Genomic DNA, 20,063 nt, shown 5'->3' with positions numbered 1-20,063 from the left:
TTCATCATCAATGCAGATGCACCATAAGATATAGGAGCAGAATTAGGCCATGTGGCCTATTGACTCTGCTCTGCTGTGCACCACTGTTGTTGGCTGAATCAAAGGTTGTGAATAATTAGCATATAGAAGGAAATTTGAGAATCTAGCTGAGTGGTGCCACGACAATAACATCTTATTCAATGGCAGTAAGATCAAGGAGCTGATTATTGAATTCAGGAGGAGGAAACCAGAGTTCCATGAACCAGTCCTCATCAGGGGATCAGAGGTGAAAAGGGTCAGCAACTTTAAATTCCTCAGGCGATTTGTGCTGGGTCCAGCATGTAAGTATTATTACGAAGAAAGCATGGCAGTGCCTATACTTTCTTAGAGGTTTATGGCATGTCATCTGAAACTTTGACAAACTTCTATAGAAGGGTGAAGGGTACATTGACTCAAATGTAAACACCAAGACCTCGTGTGGAAACACCAAGACCTTTAAATAGAAAAGCCTGCACAAAGTAATGGATACAGCCCAAACGTTCACAAGTAAAGCCCTTGCCACCACTGAGCATAGCTACATGGTATATTGCTGTAGGAAAGCAACCTCCATCATCAAGGACCCTCATCATCCAGACCATGCTTTCTTCTCACTGCTGCCATGAGGAAGAAGGTACAGGAGCTTCAGAAACCACATCATCTGGTTCAGGGGCAGTTATTAATGCTTAACCATCAGGCTCTTGGATTAGAGGGGTAGCTTCATTCAACTTCACTTGCCCCATCACTGAACTGTTCCCTCAACCTATGGACTCACTTTCAAGGACTCTTCACCTCATGCTCTCAATATTTTTTGTTTGTTTGTTTACTTGTTTAGTTATTTATTTATTATTTCTTTCTTTTCATGTTTGTAGTTTGCTGTCTTTGCACATTGGTTGCTTATCCGTCCTGTTAGGTGGGGTTTTTCACTGATTCTATTGTGTTTCTAGTAATTATTGTGAATTCCTACAAGAAATTGGATCTAAGGGATGGATATGGTGACATATATGTACTTCGGAATACATTTACTTTGAACTTTTGAATTTTGAATTTCAGGATAAGGGCTTTTATTTTAGAAAGTATTTTCAAAATCTAAAATTTAATTGGCATTGAATAACTATACAGTTTCACTCAGCACTTTCTGACCAAGAGATTCATCATTCACCCATGATCATTTTCCATGTTGTGTGGGAAATAGTCCCCTTCTCCGGCTAGATTTTACTATATTCAACTTATATCTGTCTATATTTACAAACATTTTGAGGAAATGACTTGGATGTGATGACAGTGTTTGTCCTTATTAATTATCCTTTCATGAGATTTTTGTTAAGGACAGTACTTATTTCTTTAGCACTCTTAAATTGTTTGGATTGCTGAACCGATTTAAGAGGGCAGCAAATAATCAAAAGCATTGTGTTAGTTTGAAGTCACAGCTAATCCAAACTGGTTAAGGAAAGCAGATCTCTTTTCTTGAAGGACCAAAATGAACCAAGTTGTATATTGTATTCACTCTGCTGGCCACGAACACTCAAACTAGCCTTGTTGCTTTCAAGTTATTTGGTTACGTCAACTTAAATTCCATAACTATAGTAGTGGACACCAACCAATACAGGGACAGCTTTTTATCTATAACTATGAGGTTCTTGAATTAACCTGCACAGCCTCATCCTACTTCAATAAGGGAGCACTACAAACCACCTCTTACACTACCATTGACTTGTTTCTAATTGTGCTTTTGCATTAAAGTCTTGCTTTACACAGTCTTTGTATACGTACATGTGAGAATACTCTGGACTTAGACTTGGTGGTTTAAAATTCAAGGCTCCAAAACATTACTCTAGGCTGTCAATTGCTGGCCATAATGTAATGAGAAAGCTACTGCACTGACTGTACCTTATACCCTTTGTATTTGTTCTGATCGTATATCAGATATCAATGACAAGTAACAGCAGCGAAAGGTGTAACAAAGTGAAGTCCTGTCAAACAGCAGGATGGCCAAAAGCAAAAGCAGCATTGCACATTCTTGTGTCCAAGTCCGGCAATTCCTGTGAATTTGCTCAGATCACGATACATTTCCTATAGAGGCAAAAAGCACTCTGGTGCCATGGAATCAAAATTTAAGGGCAGTTCTGTATTTTAGTGAACTAAAATAATACCTACCATCTTCCTTCATTTGTTTTTCATTAACTGCCCAAATATATTCATATGTTCCACCAAGTATGCCTTCACTTATGTAATGAGTTCCATAGTCCTTAAAGATTTCCCTGTATTCTCCATAGTTGTAAACTGTTGGCAGTTGTTTAAGTCTTTGAAAAAAATCATAATGGAGCATCAAGTCCCTGGGTTTTACCTTGAACTGAGCCACTTGGAGGGAGAAATATGAATGATATAGGTGTGTTCTCTGAAAGTGAACAAGAAGAATCCAACAATTGAAGAGCATGATTACTGAAGTATTCTGTGTTACTTTACTTGATCAGTCTGTATATAATATATAATCTGATCTAAGGTGACAACAACAAGGGAATGATGGCCATTCATTTCCTTAATGATATTCTTTAAATCCATTTTGAGATCACCATCATTCCCTCTGCTTGTCATTTTTCAACAATTTTCCATTTGTCAGTTAACATTAAAGTAGCAAACAGTCCCAGCAAAGCTAATGTCAGTGGGTGAAAGGAGGAAAACAGAATAGTTTAAATAATATATTATCACATACTTACTGTTCCAGAATATTTGAGGACATTTTGCATCATTTTCTTGAAATTATTACTCTGGTAACTAATTCCAAGTTCAAAAACTGTTGGAATATTAATATTCAAACCAAAACTGGTATGTTTTTCATTTTGTTCAAATCTGCTGGATGTAAAATTTTTGAAAGATGTATATTCATTGAAGGACAGTTTTAATTTTCCTTCTGTCTGGAAAGAAAAGAGAAAACACTTGTGAAATGAGGCAGACTTGTAGGATCCGTATTATATAGCATGGACCTAGATCTTTGTTCCATTGAGTCTACACTGAGCAATGTGCTAATCCTTCACTAATGCCATTCCCAGCAGTTATCACCAGCAGCTATTCACTACTTCATGTGAGACAATATACAGTGGCCAACCGTACATTTTTGGCATCCAGGGCAAGCCTATGTGTGATTATGTACAAACTCCACATAGATTAAACTAAGGTCTTTGGAGTTAGGAGGAAAAAGCTGTGCCACTGGGCAGCCCCATGAACTTACTTGAAACAATTCATACGCAGAATAATACACATGCAGGTCATACTATGATCATAGAATGTAATTAATGACATGAGTAATATTTAAATTAACTAAAAATGCTTAGTTGTCAGTGACCTGGCAGATCCTGTGTAATGGTATGTTTAACATGATTCGTACTGAGCCTGTGAATATGATTGTAGAACTTGGGACAAGACCACAGCTGCTGGAATCTGGAGCAACAAGCAATCCACTGGAAGAACTTACTGGGTTAGGCAACATCCCATTGAGTTCCTTTAGCATCAGAGGATACCTATTGTACGAAAAGGACAGGCAGGCAGGCAGCTAGTATGGGATGGCTATGTTGGTAAAAAAAATGAAATAAAATCCTTACAAAGAGGTGACATATCATCTGAAAATATATAATCGTTGTGGGTTGAGTTAAGAAAATGCAAGGGTAAAAAGACCCTGATTGGAGTTATATACAAGCCTCTGAATAGTAGCCAAGGTATGGGATACAAATTACAATGACTGATAAAAAAAAAGCCGTGTAAAAGGGGCAATGTTACTATCGTCACAGGGGATTTCAATATGCAGGTAGATTGGCAAAGTCAGGTTGGAGTGGATCCTGAGAAAGAGAATTTGTAGAGCCCATGAGGGGAAAAACAGTTCTGGATTGAGTGTTGTGCAATGAACCAGGTTTGATTAGGGAGCCTAAAGTAAAGGAACCCTGAGGGACCAGTGATCATAATAAGATAGAATGCACCCTGCAATATGAATGAGAGAAGATAATGCCAGATGTATCGCTACCACAGTGGAGTAAAGAGATTACACGAGAGGAGCTGGTCAAAGTTGATTGGAAGGGGACACTAGCAGGGATATCAGTGGAACAACAATGGCTGGAATTTCTGGGGACAATTCAGTATGTGCAGCGTTGTTGCAACCCAAAAATGAATATGTATTCCAAAGGGATGATGAGACAACTGTGCCTGACAGGTGAAGTCAAAAATAGCATAAAAGCAAAGGAGAGGGCATATAATAGAGTAAAAATTAGAGGGAAGGTATAGGATTGTGAATCTTTTAAAAAACACAAAGCAACTAAAAAATCCATATATTGGACCACTGGAAAATAATGCCAGAGAGGTAATAATTGGGGACAAAGAAATGGTGGGCAAACTTAAAAAATATTTTGTGTCAGTCTTCACTGTGGAAGACACTAGCAGTATGCCAGAAATTCACAAGTATCAGGGGGAACAAGTGAGATTAGGTGCTATTATTGAGGAGAAGGTGCTTGGGAAGCTGAGAGGTCTGAAGTTAGATAAGTTACCTGGACCAGATAGACCACACCCCAAGATGCTGAAATAGGTAGCTGCAGAGATTGTGGAGGCACTAGTAATGATCTTTCAAAAATCACTAGATTCTGGGATGGTTCCGGGTACTGGAAAATTGCAAATGTCAGTCCGTTCTTTAAGAAGGGAGGGAGGCAGAAGAAACAAAATTATAGGCCAGTTAGCCTTACTTCAGTGGTTGGCAAGATATTGGAGTCTGTTATTAAGGATGAAGTTTTGGGGTATTTGGAGGCACATGGCAAAATAGTCCAAAAACTTCATGGTTTCTTTGAGGGGAAATCTTGCCCAACAGATCCACTGGAATTCTTTGAGGAAACAACAAACAGAATAGACAAAGGAGAGTCAGTGGATCTTGTTTATGTAGATTTTCAGAGGGCCTTTGACTTGAGGCTGCTAAACAAGATAAGAGCCTGTGGTATTACAAGGAAGGTACTAGGATGGGTAGAAGATTGGCTGACTGGCAGGAGGCAAGGAATGGGAATGAAGTGGGATTTTTCTGGCTGGCTGCCAGTGTCTAGTGGTGTTGCTCAGGAGTCGGTGTTGGGACCACTTCTTTTCATGTCAAATGTCAATAATTTGGATGACAGAATTGATGACTTTGTGCCCAGCCAGGTTTGCAGATGATGTGAACGTAGGTAGTGTTGAGGAAGCAGATACGAGCGTATTTTGCAGCCAGATTGGGAGAATGAGCAAAGAAGTAGCAGATGGAATATAGAGCAAGGAAGTGCATGGTGATGCACTTTGGTAAAAAGAATAAAGGTGCAGACTCTTTTCTAAATAAGGGGAAAATTCAGAAGACAGGTGCAACGGGACTTGCGAGTACTCGTATAGGATTCCCTAAAGGTTAACTTGTAGGTCAAGATGGTGGTAATGAAGGCAAATGCAATGTTAGCATTAATTTTTAGAGGACTAGAATATAAAAGCAAGGATGTAATGCTGAGGCTTTATAAGACATGGGGCACACCATATTTGGAGAATTGTGAGCAGTTTTGGGCCTCTTAGTTAAGAATAGATGTGCTGGCATTGGAGAGGGTCCAAAGGAGGTTCACAAGAATGATCCTGGGAATGAGAGGGTTAACATATGGGGAGCATTTGTTGGCTGTGGTTTTATGTGCTCAAGTTTACAAGAATGAGAAGGATGTCATTGAAACCTATTGAATATTGAAAGGCTCAGATAAAGTGGATGTAGAGGGGATGTTTCCTATAGTGGGAGAGTCTAGGTCCAGAGGGCACAGCCTCAGAATAGGGAACCTCCGTTTAGAACAGAGATGAGGAGGAATTTCTTTAGTCAGAAGGTAGTGAATCTGTGAAATTCATTGCCACAGATGGCAGTGGAGTCAAAGTCATCGGGTATATTTAATGCAAAGATTGGTAGGTTTATTTATTTATTTATTTATTGAAATACTGCACGGAATTGCCCTTTCGAGCTGCGTCACCCAGCAACACCCAGTTTAACCCTAGCCGAATCAGGGGACAATTTACACTTAACCTGCTACTCGCTACGCCTTTGCACTGTGGGAGGAAAGTGGAGCACCCGGAGAACACCCACGCATTAAACGTGGACGACGTTCAGACTCCTTACAGATAATGTCAAAACAGAACTCCGGACTCTAATGCGGTTGTGCATTTAATTCTTTTATTATACTTGAATAATCTTGTATATATCTTGTTTGATTCAGCAATCCTATTCCTTTAAATAATTAGTTAGGGGTTATATGTAAAAAAATAACACACACAAAACACTGGAGGAACTCAGCAAGCCAGGCAGCATCTGTGGAAGGAGTAAACAATTGATGTTTCAGACGTAGACTCTTGATCAGAACTTAAAGGAGAGAAGAAGTCAGAGTAAGAAGGTAGGGGTAGTGGAGAAAGAAGTACAAGGTGGTAGGTGATAGGTGAAACTGGGAGAGGGGGAGGTGGTGAAATAAAGAGCTGGGAAGTTAAATGGAGAAAGAGATAAAAGGCTAGAGAAAGGGGAATCTGATAGGAGAGGACAGAAGACTATGAAGAAAGGGAAGGGATAGTTGGAGTCAGCATAACATCACAGTTAAAATATGAAAAAGTATAAAGAACATATCAAACAACAAAGGGTTAAACAGGTGTTAATGGTTTTAAAAATACCCAGAGGATGAAGGAAACAATATGTGAACAGCACTGAACCATAAATTCCCAAAAGTAAATGGGAATCATATACTCCCAAGGATATTCATTAAAGTGGCTAATTAGAATCTGGCAGGGATTTTCAGAAATCATTAGAAATAGACCAAAAATTTAGGGAAAATTGAATTCAAAAGGTGCTATTAAAGGCTGCAGATGAACAAGCCTAGAATTTAAATAAGGTTATGGTTGAGATGTTCAAAACATGTTGGGGGCATAAAAATTATATTATTAATATTGCAGAATATGTGTAGCCAGTGGGCCAAGTCTACTTAACTCTGCGGGTGTGTGTGTGGGGGGGGTGCGTGTGTTCACAATTATAATCACTTTATTGATGCTGTAGTTTCAGGCTTTTGGTTCTTAAACTTTGGTATTCCATTAATTCTATCTGCCTCACTGCCTCTCTCTTCCTCTAACATATCTCAATCCTTCCTCTTCACTGTTTTGACTACTTTTCAGGTCTCTTACTCTGTTCTTCTAAATATCTTGAGATATTTAGTTACATGAAAAAAATGTATGTCCAAGTTATTATTACCTGTGTTGTTCGAACATAAAATTGGTTACAAAAATACATAAACATATTCTGGGCATTAAAGAAGTTTTGCAATATTTACCTCAGGGCTGTAGAATTCTAAGTTGTATGGTTTTCTGAATCTTATGTTGTTCACATAATACGGCGCGCAGCTGCCTCCATAGTATCTGTTATCTAGAACAGTTCCCTCCAAAGTCCCAGTTAAAATATTGTATCTGTAAATGTATAAACCTGATTAATTAGATGACAGATTCTATTCACTCACTCTTACCATGCTGAGCTTTCTCTTATTAAATTGATATTCTGCTCACAAGTTTTCTCAATGCACCAAATTTATTGTCCACTCTTCATCTTTTCTGCATCACCTACCAATGTATTGGATCATGATTCACCTTACAGTGTCTGATGCTAACTCATTTTATCACAGAACTATGAAATCTTACATCACTCTGCTAACATTAATCATTTCTTCCTTAACCATATAGTACTGATGTTTGGCATTACCTAGCATTCATGTTTTCATTTATCTCCCCTCAGAATAATGTGAATTGGGGCATAACTCATTGAAGGGTCATCCTTTGGGTACAACATTAAAACGAGGGCTTATCCAATGTCTAAAGAGGTTTGTGGATTGTATTATGCAGAGATACAGCATGGAAACCATCAATCACCTATTTACACTATATCTTACATTCATTACATTTTTAATCTCCCCTAATTTTTGTCAATGTCACCCAGACTTCAACACTCATCAACACACTAGAGGCAATTTACAGTGACCAATTAACATCTGGAAGAAACGCTCGTAGTCACAGGGGAAACAAGTAAACTCCACACAGAAAGCACCTGAGGTCAGAATTGAACCCAGTTTTCTGGCACTAGATAGATAGATTGATAGACATACTTCATTGATCCCCAGGGAAATTGGGTTTTGTTACAGTTGCACCAGCCAAGAATAGCGTATAAATATAGCAATATAAAACCATAAATAATTAAATAGTAATATGTAAATTATGCCAGGAAATAAGTCCAGGACCAGCTTATTGGCTCAGAGTGTCTGACCCTCCAAGGGAAGAGTTGTAAAGTTTGATGGCCACAGGCAGGAATGACTTCCTATGACGCTCAGTGCTGCATCTAGAGCAGCAGCTGTACAAACAGTGTCACATATTGAGCCAAGCAGCGTAGATGCTGAAAAAAATTAAAGTCCATTGTATGGCAATATATACTGTTACATTGGCGTGCTTCTGGGATTTAGAGGTCTTCTAAGAAACATACCCGCTTGCGATATGCTGCACGGCCCAATATTGTTCTGTCTCCCTGGAGCATGCATAGCTAAATCTCCGGCATCCTTTCTCATCAGACTGATCTCCACAATCATCATCTCCATTACACTTGACTCTACGAGGAATGCACCGACCTAAAAAACTCCACAGGTTATGCATTTTAGTCCAAACCCTCAAAAATAAGGGACTTTACCTTGGTTGTCAGCTCTGTTTGGAGAGCTGTAAGTTAGATGGCCAGTAAGGATGTAGTGTGGAGAGCTTGCATTACTCTGGGGAGCATTCTAACTGGTTGCATCACTGTCCGGTATCGAGGGGCCACTGCAGAGGATTGGAAAAAGCTGCAGAAAGTTGTATACTCAGCACTAGCCTCCCCAGCATTGAGGACTCCTTCAAAGGGTGTTGCCCCAAAAAGATGGCATCCATCATTGTGGACCCCCATCATGCAGGATATGCCCTCTTCTCACAGCTACCAGTGGAGGTAAGGAGCCTGAAGACATACACAGGAACAGCTCCTTCCCCTCTGTCATCAGATTTTTGAAAGGGCAGTGAACCCACGTCCTACCTCACTATTTTTGTTTCATTTTTTGCTCTCTTTTTGCACAACTTAGTTAATTTAACTTTTTATATATACTTCTTATTGTAATTTATAGTTCTTTTATTATTATGTATTGCAATGTACTGCTGCTGCAAAACAACAGCTTCCATGACATCCATCAATGATGTTAAATTTGATTCTGATTCTGGCCTTAATCCAGTGTCAGTTCCAGATTTCTGAGCTGAAGAACTGGATACACTTCATCTCCCCTTCGGTTCATGCCAGCCATGGTTGGTGTACAAGAAACAACCTATTCACTTGAATGGAGGTTTGCTAAAGGGTAGGCTCAACTCAAGGTTTCTTGTTTATTTCTTCTTATTTTGTTTACATTTCGTTTTTTAATTACTTTAGGAGGGAGTGATGTATTTTAATTAGATGTTTATTTTTATTTATTCTTAAACATTTAAAAAATTATATTAATTGCTCTTAAATATTATTGACTATCAATAACATTTAAAACTAATGAGAACACTACTGACAACAATGAACAGGGCCCAGCTCACGGGTGCCACAACACTTAAGATAAGCATGGGGATAAAGTGCTACATTGAGAATGATTTACCATAATTTCAGCTGTATATATTTTTTAAAGTCTTAAAAGATTGGTGAAGCGTACAGGGAAGCAACACCACTGCAAGTATCCACAGTATATTTGCTTAAACTTCAGATTTTATTGGTCCTCCTTTATTGAAAACCAAATTATTCAGATAAACTCACTTGCAGGTTGGAGAAGGGAGGATAAGCTTCAGTCCACTATTTTATTAAGTTAAGTTGAGTCCTGGCCCTCTGCTTAAAAAGCATACACGGAAACTTTGGCAACCAAAATTTTTCTGCTACACAACAAACCTCAACAAATCAAGTTAGCGCAATGTAGAAGCAATGTGTGGACTATTGTAACAAAATTTTATGTCCATTCACAAACTCGCAAAGTGTTTTTCTAGGATCTCTCAATGTACCTATTCAATCGAAAGCACTTTCAGTAAGACTAGTCAAGTAATTGGAATAAACATCCCTGACTGTCCAAAGAATTGCCTATAAATGGAAAGAACACGAATGAGTTCAGTTGGAAACTTGCTTGCAGATTGTTGGTAAATACACAATTGGATCTCTTATGCATTCTTGGGAAGGGAGTTAACATGTCTGCTATGCCCTATATGCAACTTCAATCTTACTTCTTAATATTTGAAGAATAACTAACAATTGGCAATAAATATTGCCTTGGAAATTTTATTCCGCTCACAACAAAATTCAATAAAAGAATGAAACACTACACTAGGTTTTAGAAAATAGATTTTCGTCAGATTTATGTAGACTGTAGCTGCTAGGCTGTCACTTTTTTTTCTTTTTTTTTACTCAGCAATGCAGAAATCCATTTTTTTATAGGCAATAATTTAGTATTGGCATCTCCATTTGTGATCTAATTACAGATCACAATAAACTTCAGTAGACTAACTACTGTTCTGTTCTCATTGGCTAGCCCATTGTGGAGGACAGGACAATAATACTTTAACTACAGACTGAAAACAGAAAAGTTATGGGAAAATCTTTATTCCGAATTCTGCTGGCATACAATAGGAACCTATTTCTTTTGTTAATAAACATCATAAATTTAAGTGAATTTCCACTGCTTTCAGAAAGGGAAAATGATATTTCACTGAAGATATTTGTTACCTGTTTCTGCACATACAAAGCCCTCACACAGGTTTATGGATCGGCAAGGGCCTGTGCAGGCCTTCTCTTCCCTGTCGGCAGAGTCACATGATGCACCACCAAACTGAGAGGGCGTCTCAAGTCTTGCATACCTGTACTTTATAAATGCAGAAGTGGAACATTGATGATAGCAGATAAGTATCTAAACACACAACTAGTTAGAGATTGAAGACACAATATGTCAATGAACAATTTAATTTTACTTTACTTTCTCTCTAAGCTTCATGGAAGCAATATCTGAACATGCATGACATATAAAGTGTTCGGCAATATCAGATCTTGGCCGTGGCACTGTTCTTTTACAGACAGCATGAACCCAACTTCCTTCCCTGATCTCCCGCCAGGGCAAGCTCTCTTCATGGTGAAGCCCATATGCATTGGAACTACTTTATCTTGAGTGAGTTGGGGAGTGTGGAGGAAGGTGGTGGGGAGAAGTCTCTCATGGCTAGTTGGGACCAGAGCTGAGCCATACCCGGGCAGGCTGAGTGGTGGCTGGGCGCACCAGGATGGCAGAGAACAAGAAAATGTTTTATCCCAGGAACGCTCCCTGTTATCAACGAAAGTGGGTTCAAGTCCCTGGAGTGGGGCAAGATCCTGCAGCAAGACCCAGGCATAGATGGGTCTTGGATTTGCCATGAAAAGCTGTGAGAGAGGCATCAATAGGGAAATGAATGTCATTCACACGATTCTTTCATGCTCAACAGTCTCCAAGCATAGTCAATGTATCATCCATCCAGAAGACTGTGATTTAATTTCCAGAATTACGCCGTACATACATAGGGATCTGATCATGCTTAGCTATTGGAATTTAGATTAAATTTTAACACATATCTCATGCCATAGAACTGCTAACCATCAGATGGTGGCAGAGAAACAGACTCTTCTGCTGACTGAGTATCTAGCACCATTTACATTAATCCAACCCTCGTCCATTTTGTTCTCCCACACATTTCCATCAATGGTTCTAATGCTCACCTACAGTGGCCAACTAACCTGCAGACACTGGGTTTGGCCCATGGAGGAAACCAGAACATCCTGAGGAAACCCCCACGATCACATAGAAACTCCACACAAACAGCCCCACCGCTCAGGATTGAACCCGGACTGCTACTCCTTTAAGGCATCCGCCCTCCTATTAGAACTACTTTGCCAGCAAGCTTTCATTTTCTTTAATACTATTGGACAGCAGCTGGAGTGATTTTTTTTTTTACACAGCCACATAGCCTTAGAAATGTTGAACTCTTAACTAAATTACCTCATTATTATTAAAACTGCATGGACCATCTGCAATCTTTGGCACTAACCCAGCTACCCTCAGGGTTTATATGATGGAGGCTGGGAAACCTTGGCCTTGGGACTGCTCACCAGTACCAGGCTATATCAAGATTATTTAATTTGGAGTCTAGCCATGGCTGTGAGTGGAGCCCTGGATAGTGTGGAACTGGTCAGGAAAGGCATTTTGAGTATCAAACTGAAGATCTGGCTGAGAGGTGTAAGCATCTGGCAGAAGCAATGTGAAAAAGTTGTTTTAAGGGATTTTGGGTTGGTTTCCAATTACCTGAAGAAATAGTCTGCAGCCTGTCTAATTTTTCAATGGGAGACTGAAACCTGTGACAGAGGCTTGTCTGTCTGAGAGATACGTGAGGGAGACCCCTGGAGAAGTATCTACAAACAAGGTGGTTGATGGTCTTTTGGTTTAGAATGGTTTTTCTTCTCAAGGTATACTTTAGAAGAATGCAGAAGCTATCAAACTAATTGCTGACACGTGATAACAGCTCATGCAGTACAATCGTCAAAATAAGATTGTGGGATCTTTGAATTTCTATCGACTTCCATTTCCATACTTACTTGCTTTTTCTGGCAAGGATTGCAAGAACTCCATGAGGACCAGGTTGAAAGAATGCAATCAATTGGCTCTGATGGATTCCTTAATGACCTTTGCTGGCGTCCAATCAAAGGGACAAAGTCTTCTGTGTTCGATCCATTAGTTAACTCTTTGCTGAAATCAAATGGTGATTATAAAATAAATTACAGACAGCATAAACAAAAATAAAATCCCTCCTTCTGATCTCCTATTCAATCAAGATTTGAGAAAAGGGTATTTTGACATAATTTGGACTTCACATAAAGTGGTTATTTCTAAAAGGAAAGTAAGTTTAATTTTAAGAAACAGAGAACATTGGTAATACTCAGCAGCTCCTCAGGCTTCATCCGTGAGAATGAAATGGAGTTGTTTTTCGGGTCAAAGACCTTTTGTCAGAGCTGGGAAGGAAAGAAAAGAAGCATATTAAGCGGCAGGGAGGTTTGTGAGGTGAATGGCTATGATGGATTAACAACATGTGGACATGTGGGTAACCTGTAGCAAGGTTATCTAGTTAGTGATGAATGGCAACAGCCAGAGGCTAGAGCATAATGGCGCGGCAAGTAGAGCCACTGCCTCACAGTGTGAGAGACCTGTGTTCCATCTTAATCTGGGTTGCTGTCTATATGGAATTTGCAAGTGATCTGCAAGGTGAGTTGGAGAGATGTCTCTACCAAAGAAGGTGTAAGGCACTCCATCCCTCCACTAGCCTGCAGGTCACCCTTGGGCAAGGTGGAGCACCTGCTTATCCCCCCAGTCAGGGTCAAGTGAAGCCATGGGAGCAGGTGGTGGATGGTCATGTGAGCATGTGGAGCACATCGCAAGTCCCGGTTATACAACCACTGACACCAGGCAGACAATCTCGGAAGAGTATTTATAATGGCTGGGGTCACCCATCTTGTAAAGACATTGCCCAGAAGAAGGCAATGGCAAAACACGAGAACATACATGGTCATGAAACCATGATCACATACGGCACATGACACATGGCGATGACGATGGTCCTTGTGATTGCATGGATTTCTTCCAGAAGCTCCAATTTCCCCCTGCGTTCCAAAGTGTAGGGTTGGTAGGTTAAGGCCACTGTAAGTTGACTATAAAGTGTAGGCGAGTGAACGAATTTGTGGAGAGATGATGAGAGTGGTCACAGAATAAAATGGGGTTAGTGTAGGATTGTTGTAAATGTCTGGGTTATGTGCAGTGTGGACTTGATGGGCAGCAGGACCTGTTTCGGTGCTGTCTCTCTCCATAACAGATGGTCTGATGATAAAGACAGAAAAATCAAGTTGATTGAAGTTGTAGAATTCAGTATTGACTCTAAATGTGCCCATCTAAAGATGGGGTGCTGTTCCTCAAGCTTGTGTTGGGCCTCATAGTAGCAGTCCAGTAAGCCATAGTCTGATAGGTCAGACAACAAATAGGATGGAGAGTTAAAGTGACAGGGATAGGTAACAGGATGCTGATTGAAATCCCTGCAGACTGAATACTTTCAGTCTCTGTAAAGCAGAGGAGGTTGCATTGTGAACGCTGACCACCATGCACTAATCTGGAATATGCACAAGTGAGTTATGTTTGAGCAAAGAAGACCGGGACCCTGGTTGGTGAAAAAGGAAAATGTGAAAGGACTGGTTGTAAGGGAAGTGACATAAGGAGGGGGGGGGGAGAATGGGTTTTGGTGGAAATGGAAGACTAAACCAGGGTCCATGTGAAATTCTGAAAGGCAAGAGAAGGATAGGGTAACTCAGCAAGGCAGGCAGCATCTATGGAGGGGAATAAACTCGACATTTTGGCCCTTTATTATGAGTGGAAAGGGGAAGAAGCCAGAATAAGAAAGGGTACAAGCTGGCAGGTGAAATCAGGGGAAATGGAATTTGGGTGGGTGGGGGAAGCGGATGAAGTAAGAAGCTGGGAGGTGCTAGGTGGAAGAGGTAAAGGTCTGAAGCAAATGGAATCTGATGGAAGAGGACCATGGACCATGGAAGAAAAGGAATGAGGAAGTGGACAAGAGGGAGTTGATGGGCAGGTGAGGAGAAGAGATGAGGAGGTGAGGGCTGGGAGGGAAAACAGATTGAGGAATGGAAAAAGAAGGTACAGGGAGGGGGAGAAATTAGTCAAAGCTAGAGAAGTTAATGTCCATGCTGTCAGGTTGGAGATTAACCAGATGGAATATGGGAAGTAGCTCCTCCAACCTGAGTGAGGCCCCCTCCTGGCAGAAGAGGAGGCCATGGACTGACATGGTGTAATGGGAACAGGAAGTTGAACTGAAATGGATGGCCACAGGAAAATTTTGCCTTTTGTAGCAGATGGAATGAAGGGGTTCAATGAAGTGGTTCCCTAGTCGACCTTAGGTCTTGCTGATTTAGAGGAGGCCACACTGGGAGCACCGGATATAGTAGGTGACCCTACTGTTTCCGAGGATCCCTCCTCTACATCACATGGATCTTACAGGTAAGGTGACACTTCATCACAGGTGAAATGTCACCTCACCTGTAAGGACAGTTTGGGGTGCTGAATGGTGGTGAGGGAAGAGGTTTAGTGACAGGTATAACACTTGTCCACCTGCATGAATAAGTACCAGGATGGGAATCAGAGGGAGGGATGAGTGGACAGGGGAATCACATAGAGAGAGCGATCCCTATGCAAAGTGGAGAGTGGTGGGGAGAGAAAGATGTGCTTAGTGGTAGAATTTCTTTGTAGCTGGTGGAAGTTACAGAGAATGATGTGCTGGGTACTGAGGGTCGAGGGGTGGTAGGTAAGGAACCCTGTCCCTGTAATGGTGACAGGAGGATGAAGTGTGGGAAATGGAAGAGATGCAGATGAGGGCAGCATCGATGGTGGTAGAAAAGAAACATGCCCAGTAGTGGAACCATTTTGAAAGTGGCAGTACTTGCAGAGAATACAGGTGTTGGTGAGGACTAGGGAAACTCTAAATTTGTCTGGTCCTCGAGGAGGAGCAAAAGTAGAGGAGGAAGAAATGGGTGAGATGAGTTCAAGGGTTTGTTAACTCTTGAAAAGGAGAATTAACAGTTCAGGAAGAAGGAAGACATTTCAGAAACACTATACGGTCCTATCACAAACAAGAGAAAACCTGCAGGTGCTGGAAGTCCAAGCAACACACACAAAGTGCTGGAGTAACTCAGCAGGCCAGGCAGCATCTATGGAAAGATAGTACAGTCGATATCTTAGACTGAGACCCTTTGACAGGACTGCAGAAAAAAAGATGAGGAGTAGATTTAAAAGGTGGGGGAGGGGAGAGAGAAACACAAGGTGATAGGTGAAACTGGGAGGGGGAGGGATGAAGTAAAGAGCTGGGAAGTTGGTTGGTGAAAGAGATACAGGTCTGGAGAGAGGGGAGTCTGATAGGAGAGGACAGAGGGCCATGGAAGAAAGAAAAGGGGGGAGGAGCACCAAAGGCAGTCGATGGGCAGACAACGAAATAAGGTGAGAGAGGGAAAAGGGGGGGGGGGGCATTACCAGAAGTTCTATAAATCGATGTTCATGCGGTCAGGTTGGAGGCTACCCAGATGGAATATAAGGTGTTGTTCCTCTAACCTGGGTGTGGCCTCATCGCAATAGTCGAGCAGGTCATGGATTGACATATCGGAATCAGAATGGGAATGGGAAGTGGAATTAAAATGGGTGGCCACTGGGAGATCCCGCTTCTGGTGGATGGAGCATAGATGCACGATGAAGCGGTCTCTCAATCTATGTTGTGTCTCACAATATACAGGAGGCCACATCGGGAGCACCGGACACAGTATATGACCCCAACAGACTCACAGGTGAAGTGTCGCCTCACCTGGAAGGACTGTTTGGGGCCCTGAATGGTTTGATCCTGTCAAATTTTATATCTGGTTACCTCTTTTGAAAGTAGAAGAACATGCAAATTAATAGCAGGAGCATTTTTCAGAGAAACTGTTAAAATGATTTTACTATTTTGTGCTACTATGCACTTTCTACAGCAACATTTATTTTCTTTATCTTGGGGAAATTCAAATGGTGTGAAAAGCATCAGTTTAATTAAGGGCTCTTCCTTTCCCTTTTCAGAGCTGGTCATGAAATACATAAAGCACACAAAAGGAATGAAAATTAGAAGCAAAAAAATCTGAACTCTATTTAGCAATACACAATTATTCAGGCAACAAGGCAGATAAGTAAGCCTGAAACCTGAAGATATGAGTGAGATAAAAATCCTCGTCACTTATTCCTGAATCAAGTTTGGAGGAAGAGTTTCTGACAGTTTACAGTATGCTGTTTCATCAGTTGTAAAACTCTCAAGCAGGTGGTGCTTGTACTGCTCCTTGAGTGAACCTGTGTTCACAGGTGCGCTACAGAAGGTCTCCACAATGCAAACCAAGAAGCAGGAAGTGTGTGGTGGTTCTTCAGTTGGGACACGTAGGCAGGATTCAGAAACTAAAGGCAATGAGATGAATGGAGGATGTTCACCTTTAGTGACCAAAGATTAACTTGCTAGTCCAAAATCCACTACATTGATCATTGTAGAACCTCGTCAACTTCACTTCAAAGGCATTCAACTGAATGTTAACTCTTGTTTATAAAAATAGTGAACCAAGTCTCAAAGTGAAGCTGTTGGCCTTCCAAAAATACTGAAGGTCAACACATAACCCAATGGAAAGGGGCAACTGATTGTATGACGACCATGAATGAACGAAGGACAAAGAACAGTGCAGCACGGGAAAAGGCTCTTCAGACTATATTGTCTGTATTGAACACGATGCCAATCTGACCAGTGCCATCTGTGTGGACATGGTCTGTTTCACTCTATTCCTTGCCTCGTCATATGCCCTGTCTAAAAGCTCAGAAGGAGGAGATTATGGGTCAATATCACTCTTTTGGCACCAACCAAATTTCTCAGAGGCCAGTGCTCCTGAATATTTAAGAAGTTCAGAAAGCTACAGTGATATCAAGTAGATACATTTGCGGGTAAGTTCATATCTTGGAGAAAGTATACAAATGGTCCTTCAAAAGCCTTTAAAGGGTTTCACGGTCCTTAGATATCTCTACAATATAAACCAAGAAGTTCCAGTGTATCGAGAATGTACAAGGCTTAGATGAGGATAGACTGAGTGCCTGTTATTGTTCTTCTTAAAAAGGGTCTAGGTCCATAGGCAGGATATTGCATTAAGAAAGCAGAGATGTTCACAGGATATTTGTAAAGCTGGTTGACATAACATTATGCACAGGATGAGAGAAATGGATATACCTTACTGGCTCAGAGCAAAATGGGAGGCCTTACAATACAGCTAATAAGAAAGTTCACTCATTGAGATTGGTTGCTGCATCCAATGACGTAACCCATAAAAAATATAGAAATAGCAGCATATTAAAAAGCTGAGGTTATATGATGTTCCAGTTTCAGTTCTATAACTTAATAAATAGAAATGCAAACAGCAACAAAAGAAACCCTAAATTCTTAACCTACAATGTTTGACCTCCCATTTCTTTTCCCATTTGTAAATATTTCTGACACATGGAGGGTTGCAGTCTGTATAGACACAGCTCACTATCTGGAACTTTCTCCAAACCTTTAGTCTTTATATGCAAGTGATTGCCAGCAAACACTCAGAAATGTACTAGTATTAACCAAAGCTCATTCCCAACATTGCTTCACATGCATTTTCCCTGTTTTCCCCCTTTATTGTAGCTTAAGAATGTTAAATCCAATTGCCCTGTACTGTAACTAGTAATGATCTATTGTTTTCTTCAACAAAACCTTTAAACAAAGAACTTACCAATAGCCATTGGGCTGCATAAAGTCTAATGCAACATAAAACAGTACGTAGCTCACTGACTGAAACATGTTCTTGTAGATTTTCATGATATTCCAAATAGCGTATGTCAACCAGCAGGAAAAAGGACTTCAGAATGATAAATTAACAGTGAAGCAATGTTTACACCTGCTCTTTGATCAATTGATTTTTTTTTGCTTTGAGCAAAGATTAAACCTTCCTGTGGGTCATTTAAAGGCACTGACGTAGCTTTATATCAATTTTTTCAATATTAATAATTCTATGACTCTTATAGATATTATTTCTATTTTCCTAAAACATGTATCACATTGCTTCTTCATTGCTCAGGAAGCTTAAACGATGCAACAAAATCATTATACAGTGGTTTTGCTGTGACATTGGGGGCCATGCTAGTGTTTTGGTAAACAACTTTACTCTGAGCAAGTACATGTTGGCGAATCAGCACTGGATTGACATTTGAAAGTAGGTTCAAGGACAATGCTGCACTTTAGAAGTGCTGCCTTTTGTATGAGACTTTAAATTCAGTTCCCAAATCTTCTTGCAGGAAGTGTAAAATATCTGGTAGCATTCTTCTGAAGAAGAGTATCAAAGCCATCACTTATGTACTAATCAAAGTTCTAGATAGCATTGCTGTCTAACCATTGCTCCCATGGAGAATGGCCAGTTAGCTGCAATGCATGGGTCAGATAACTGCCATGAGCTTCATGTCTTCTCATGGCAAAGCTGAAGACATCTGCTGCTAGACTTATCATTGAGTCTGAGGACCAGACTTAATCATGCTGTGCTGAGGCTCTATATACAGTCCCTCAACTCGATGTCAGCCATGATTAATGTTTAACATGTGGCCCCATACACCAGAATGGGCCTCCCAAATGGACTGAAAAATTAAATGCACTTAAGTGTTAATTTCTGATTTTTTTTAACTTGGTATTTTCAATTCCTGTCCATAACTGAAAAGAGAGTGAACTGTTCAAAGGTAATCAGGGCAATTCTGGAGTGGGACCTAATGATTCACTGCCTGAGGCCCTGTTGCTGCTTGCAGATTGCTCTGTTTTACAGGATAGCTGCTTGCCTGGGCTCAATTTGACATATATTTCCACAAAAGATAAATGTAGCCACAGGCGAAAAACTAAAGGGGCAAGATTTTTCAGTGTACTGTAGTGAGCTGGATCTGGCTCAATGTTATTCCCTCATTTAAACGTCCTAAAAGCTGTCATCAGATTACTCTTGTGAGCAAATTGACTGCCACCTTTCCCATGTTACACCTCAGAAGTGTTCAATTCAATTTTGACTGTGGAAAAACATTATGAAGTTACAAGTATTATTTTCTTTATTATTCAAAAGCCAAAGGTCTATCTTCAAACCACCTTCTCTTGTGTGGTAAGTTCACACTGGAATGGAGACTGTCTGCCAAGGTCTGCTTCCAGAGAATCTGGCCACAGGGAGATCTGTGAACAGCAGTCATTAACATTTAACTCTCAGTAAGTTGTTCACTATTTGGTTCCAGCTGCTAAATGTAATCCTACATATTGGCATTAAAAATCTATTTTAAGGTGCTTATAGGAGGTTCATGAGGCACAATTCT

The 20,063-nt window shown here is 40.5% G+C and overlaps 1 protein-coding gene across 1 annotated transcript in view; it reads right to left on the bottom strand.

Annotated features, from left to right (window-relative positions):
• dab1a (DAB adaptor protein 1a) overlaps nucleotides 1-20,063 on the bottom strand; it is a 383,120-nt gene that overhangs the window by 22,530 nt on the left and 340,527 nt on the right. The window contains exons 17-23 of the mRNA XM_072274548.1: nucleotides 18,461-18,586; nucleotides 12,695-12,845; nucleotides 10,808-10,943; nucleotides 8,534-8,675; nucleotides 7,341-7,473; nucleotides 2,733-2,930; nucleotides 2,173-2,413 (exon numbers count right to left, since the gene is read on the bottom strand). Of these exons, the coding sequence (XP_072130649.1) occupies nucleotides 2,173-2,413; nucleotides 2,733-2,930; nucleotides 7,341-7,473; nucleotides 8,534-8,675; nucleotides 10,808-10,943; nucleotides 12,695-12,845; nucleotides 18,461-18,586 (1,127 nt within the window). The remainder of the gene's footprint in view (nucleotides 1-2,172; nucleotides 2,414-2,732; nucleotides 2,931-7,340; nucleotides 7,474-8,533; nucleotides 8,676-10,807; nucleotides 10,944-12,694; nucleotides 12,846-18,460; nucleotides 18,587-20,063) is intronic.

Source organism: Mobula birostris, chromosome 12 (genome assembly GCF_030028105.1).
Source record: "Mobula birostris isolate sMobBir1 chromosome 12, sMobBir1.hap1, whole genome shotgun sequence".
Lineage (NCBI taxonomy): Eukaryota > Metazoa > Chordata > Chondrichthyes > Myliobatiformes > Myliobatidae > Mobula > Mobula birostris.
The sequence above is the reverse complement of the archived record's forward strand: the minus strand, read 5'-3'. Positions and strand labels throughout refer to the sequence as shown.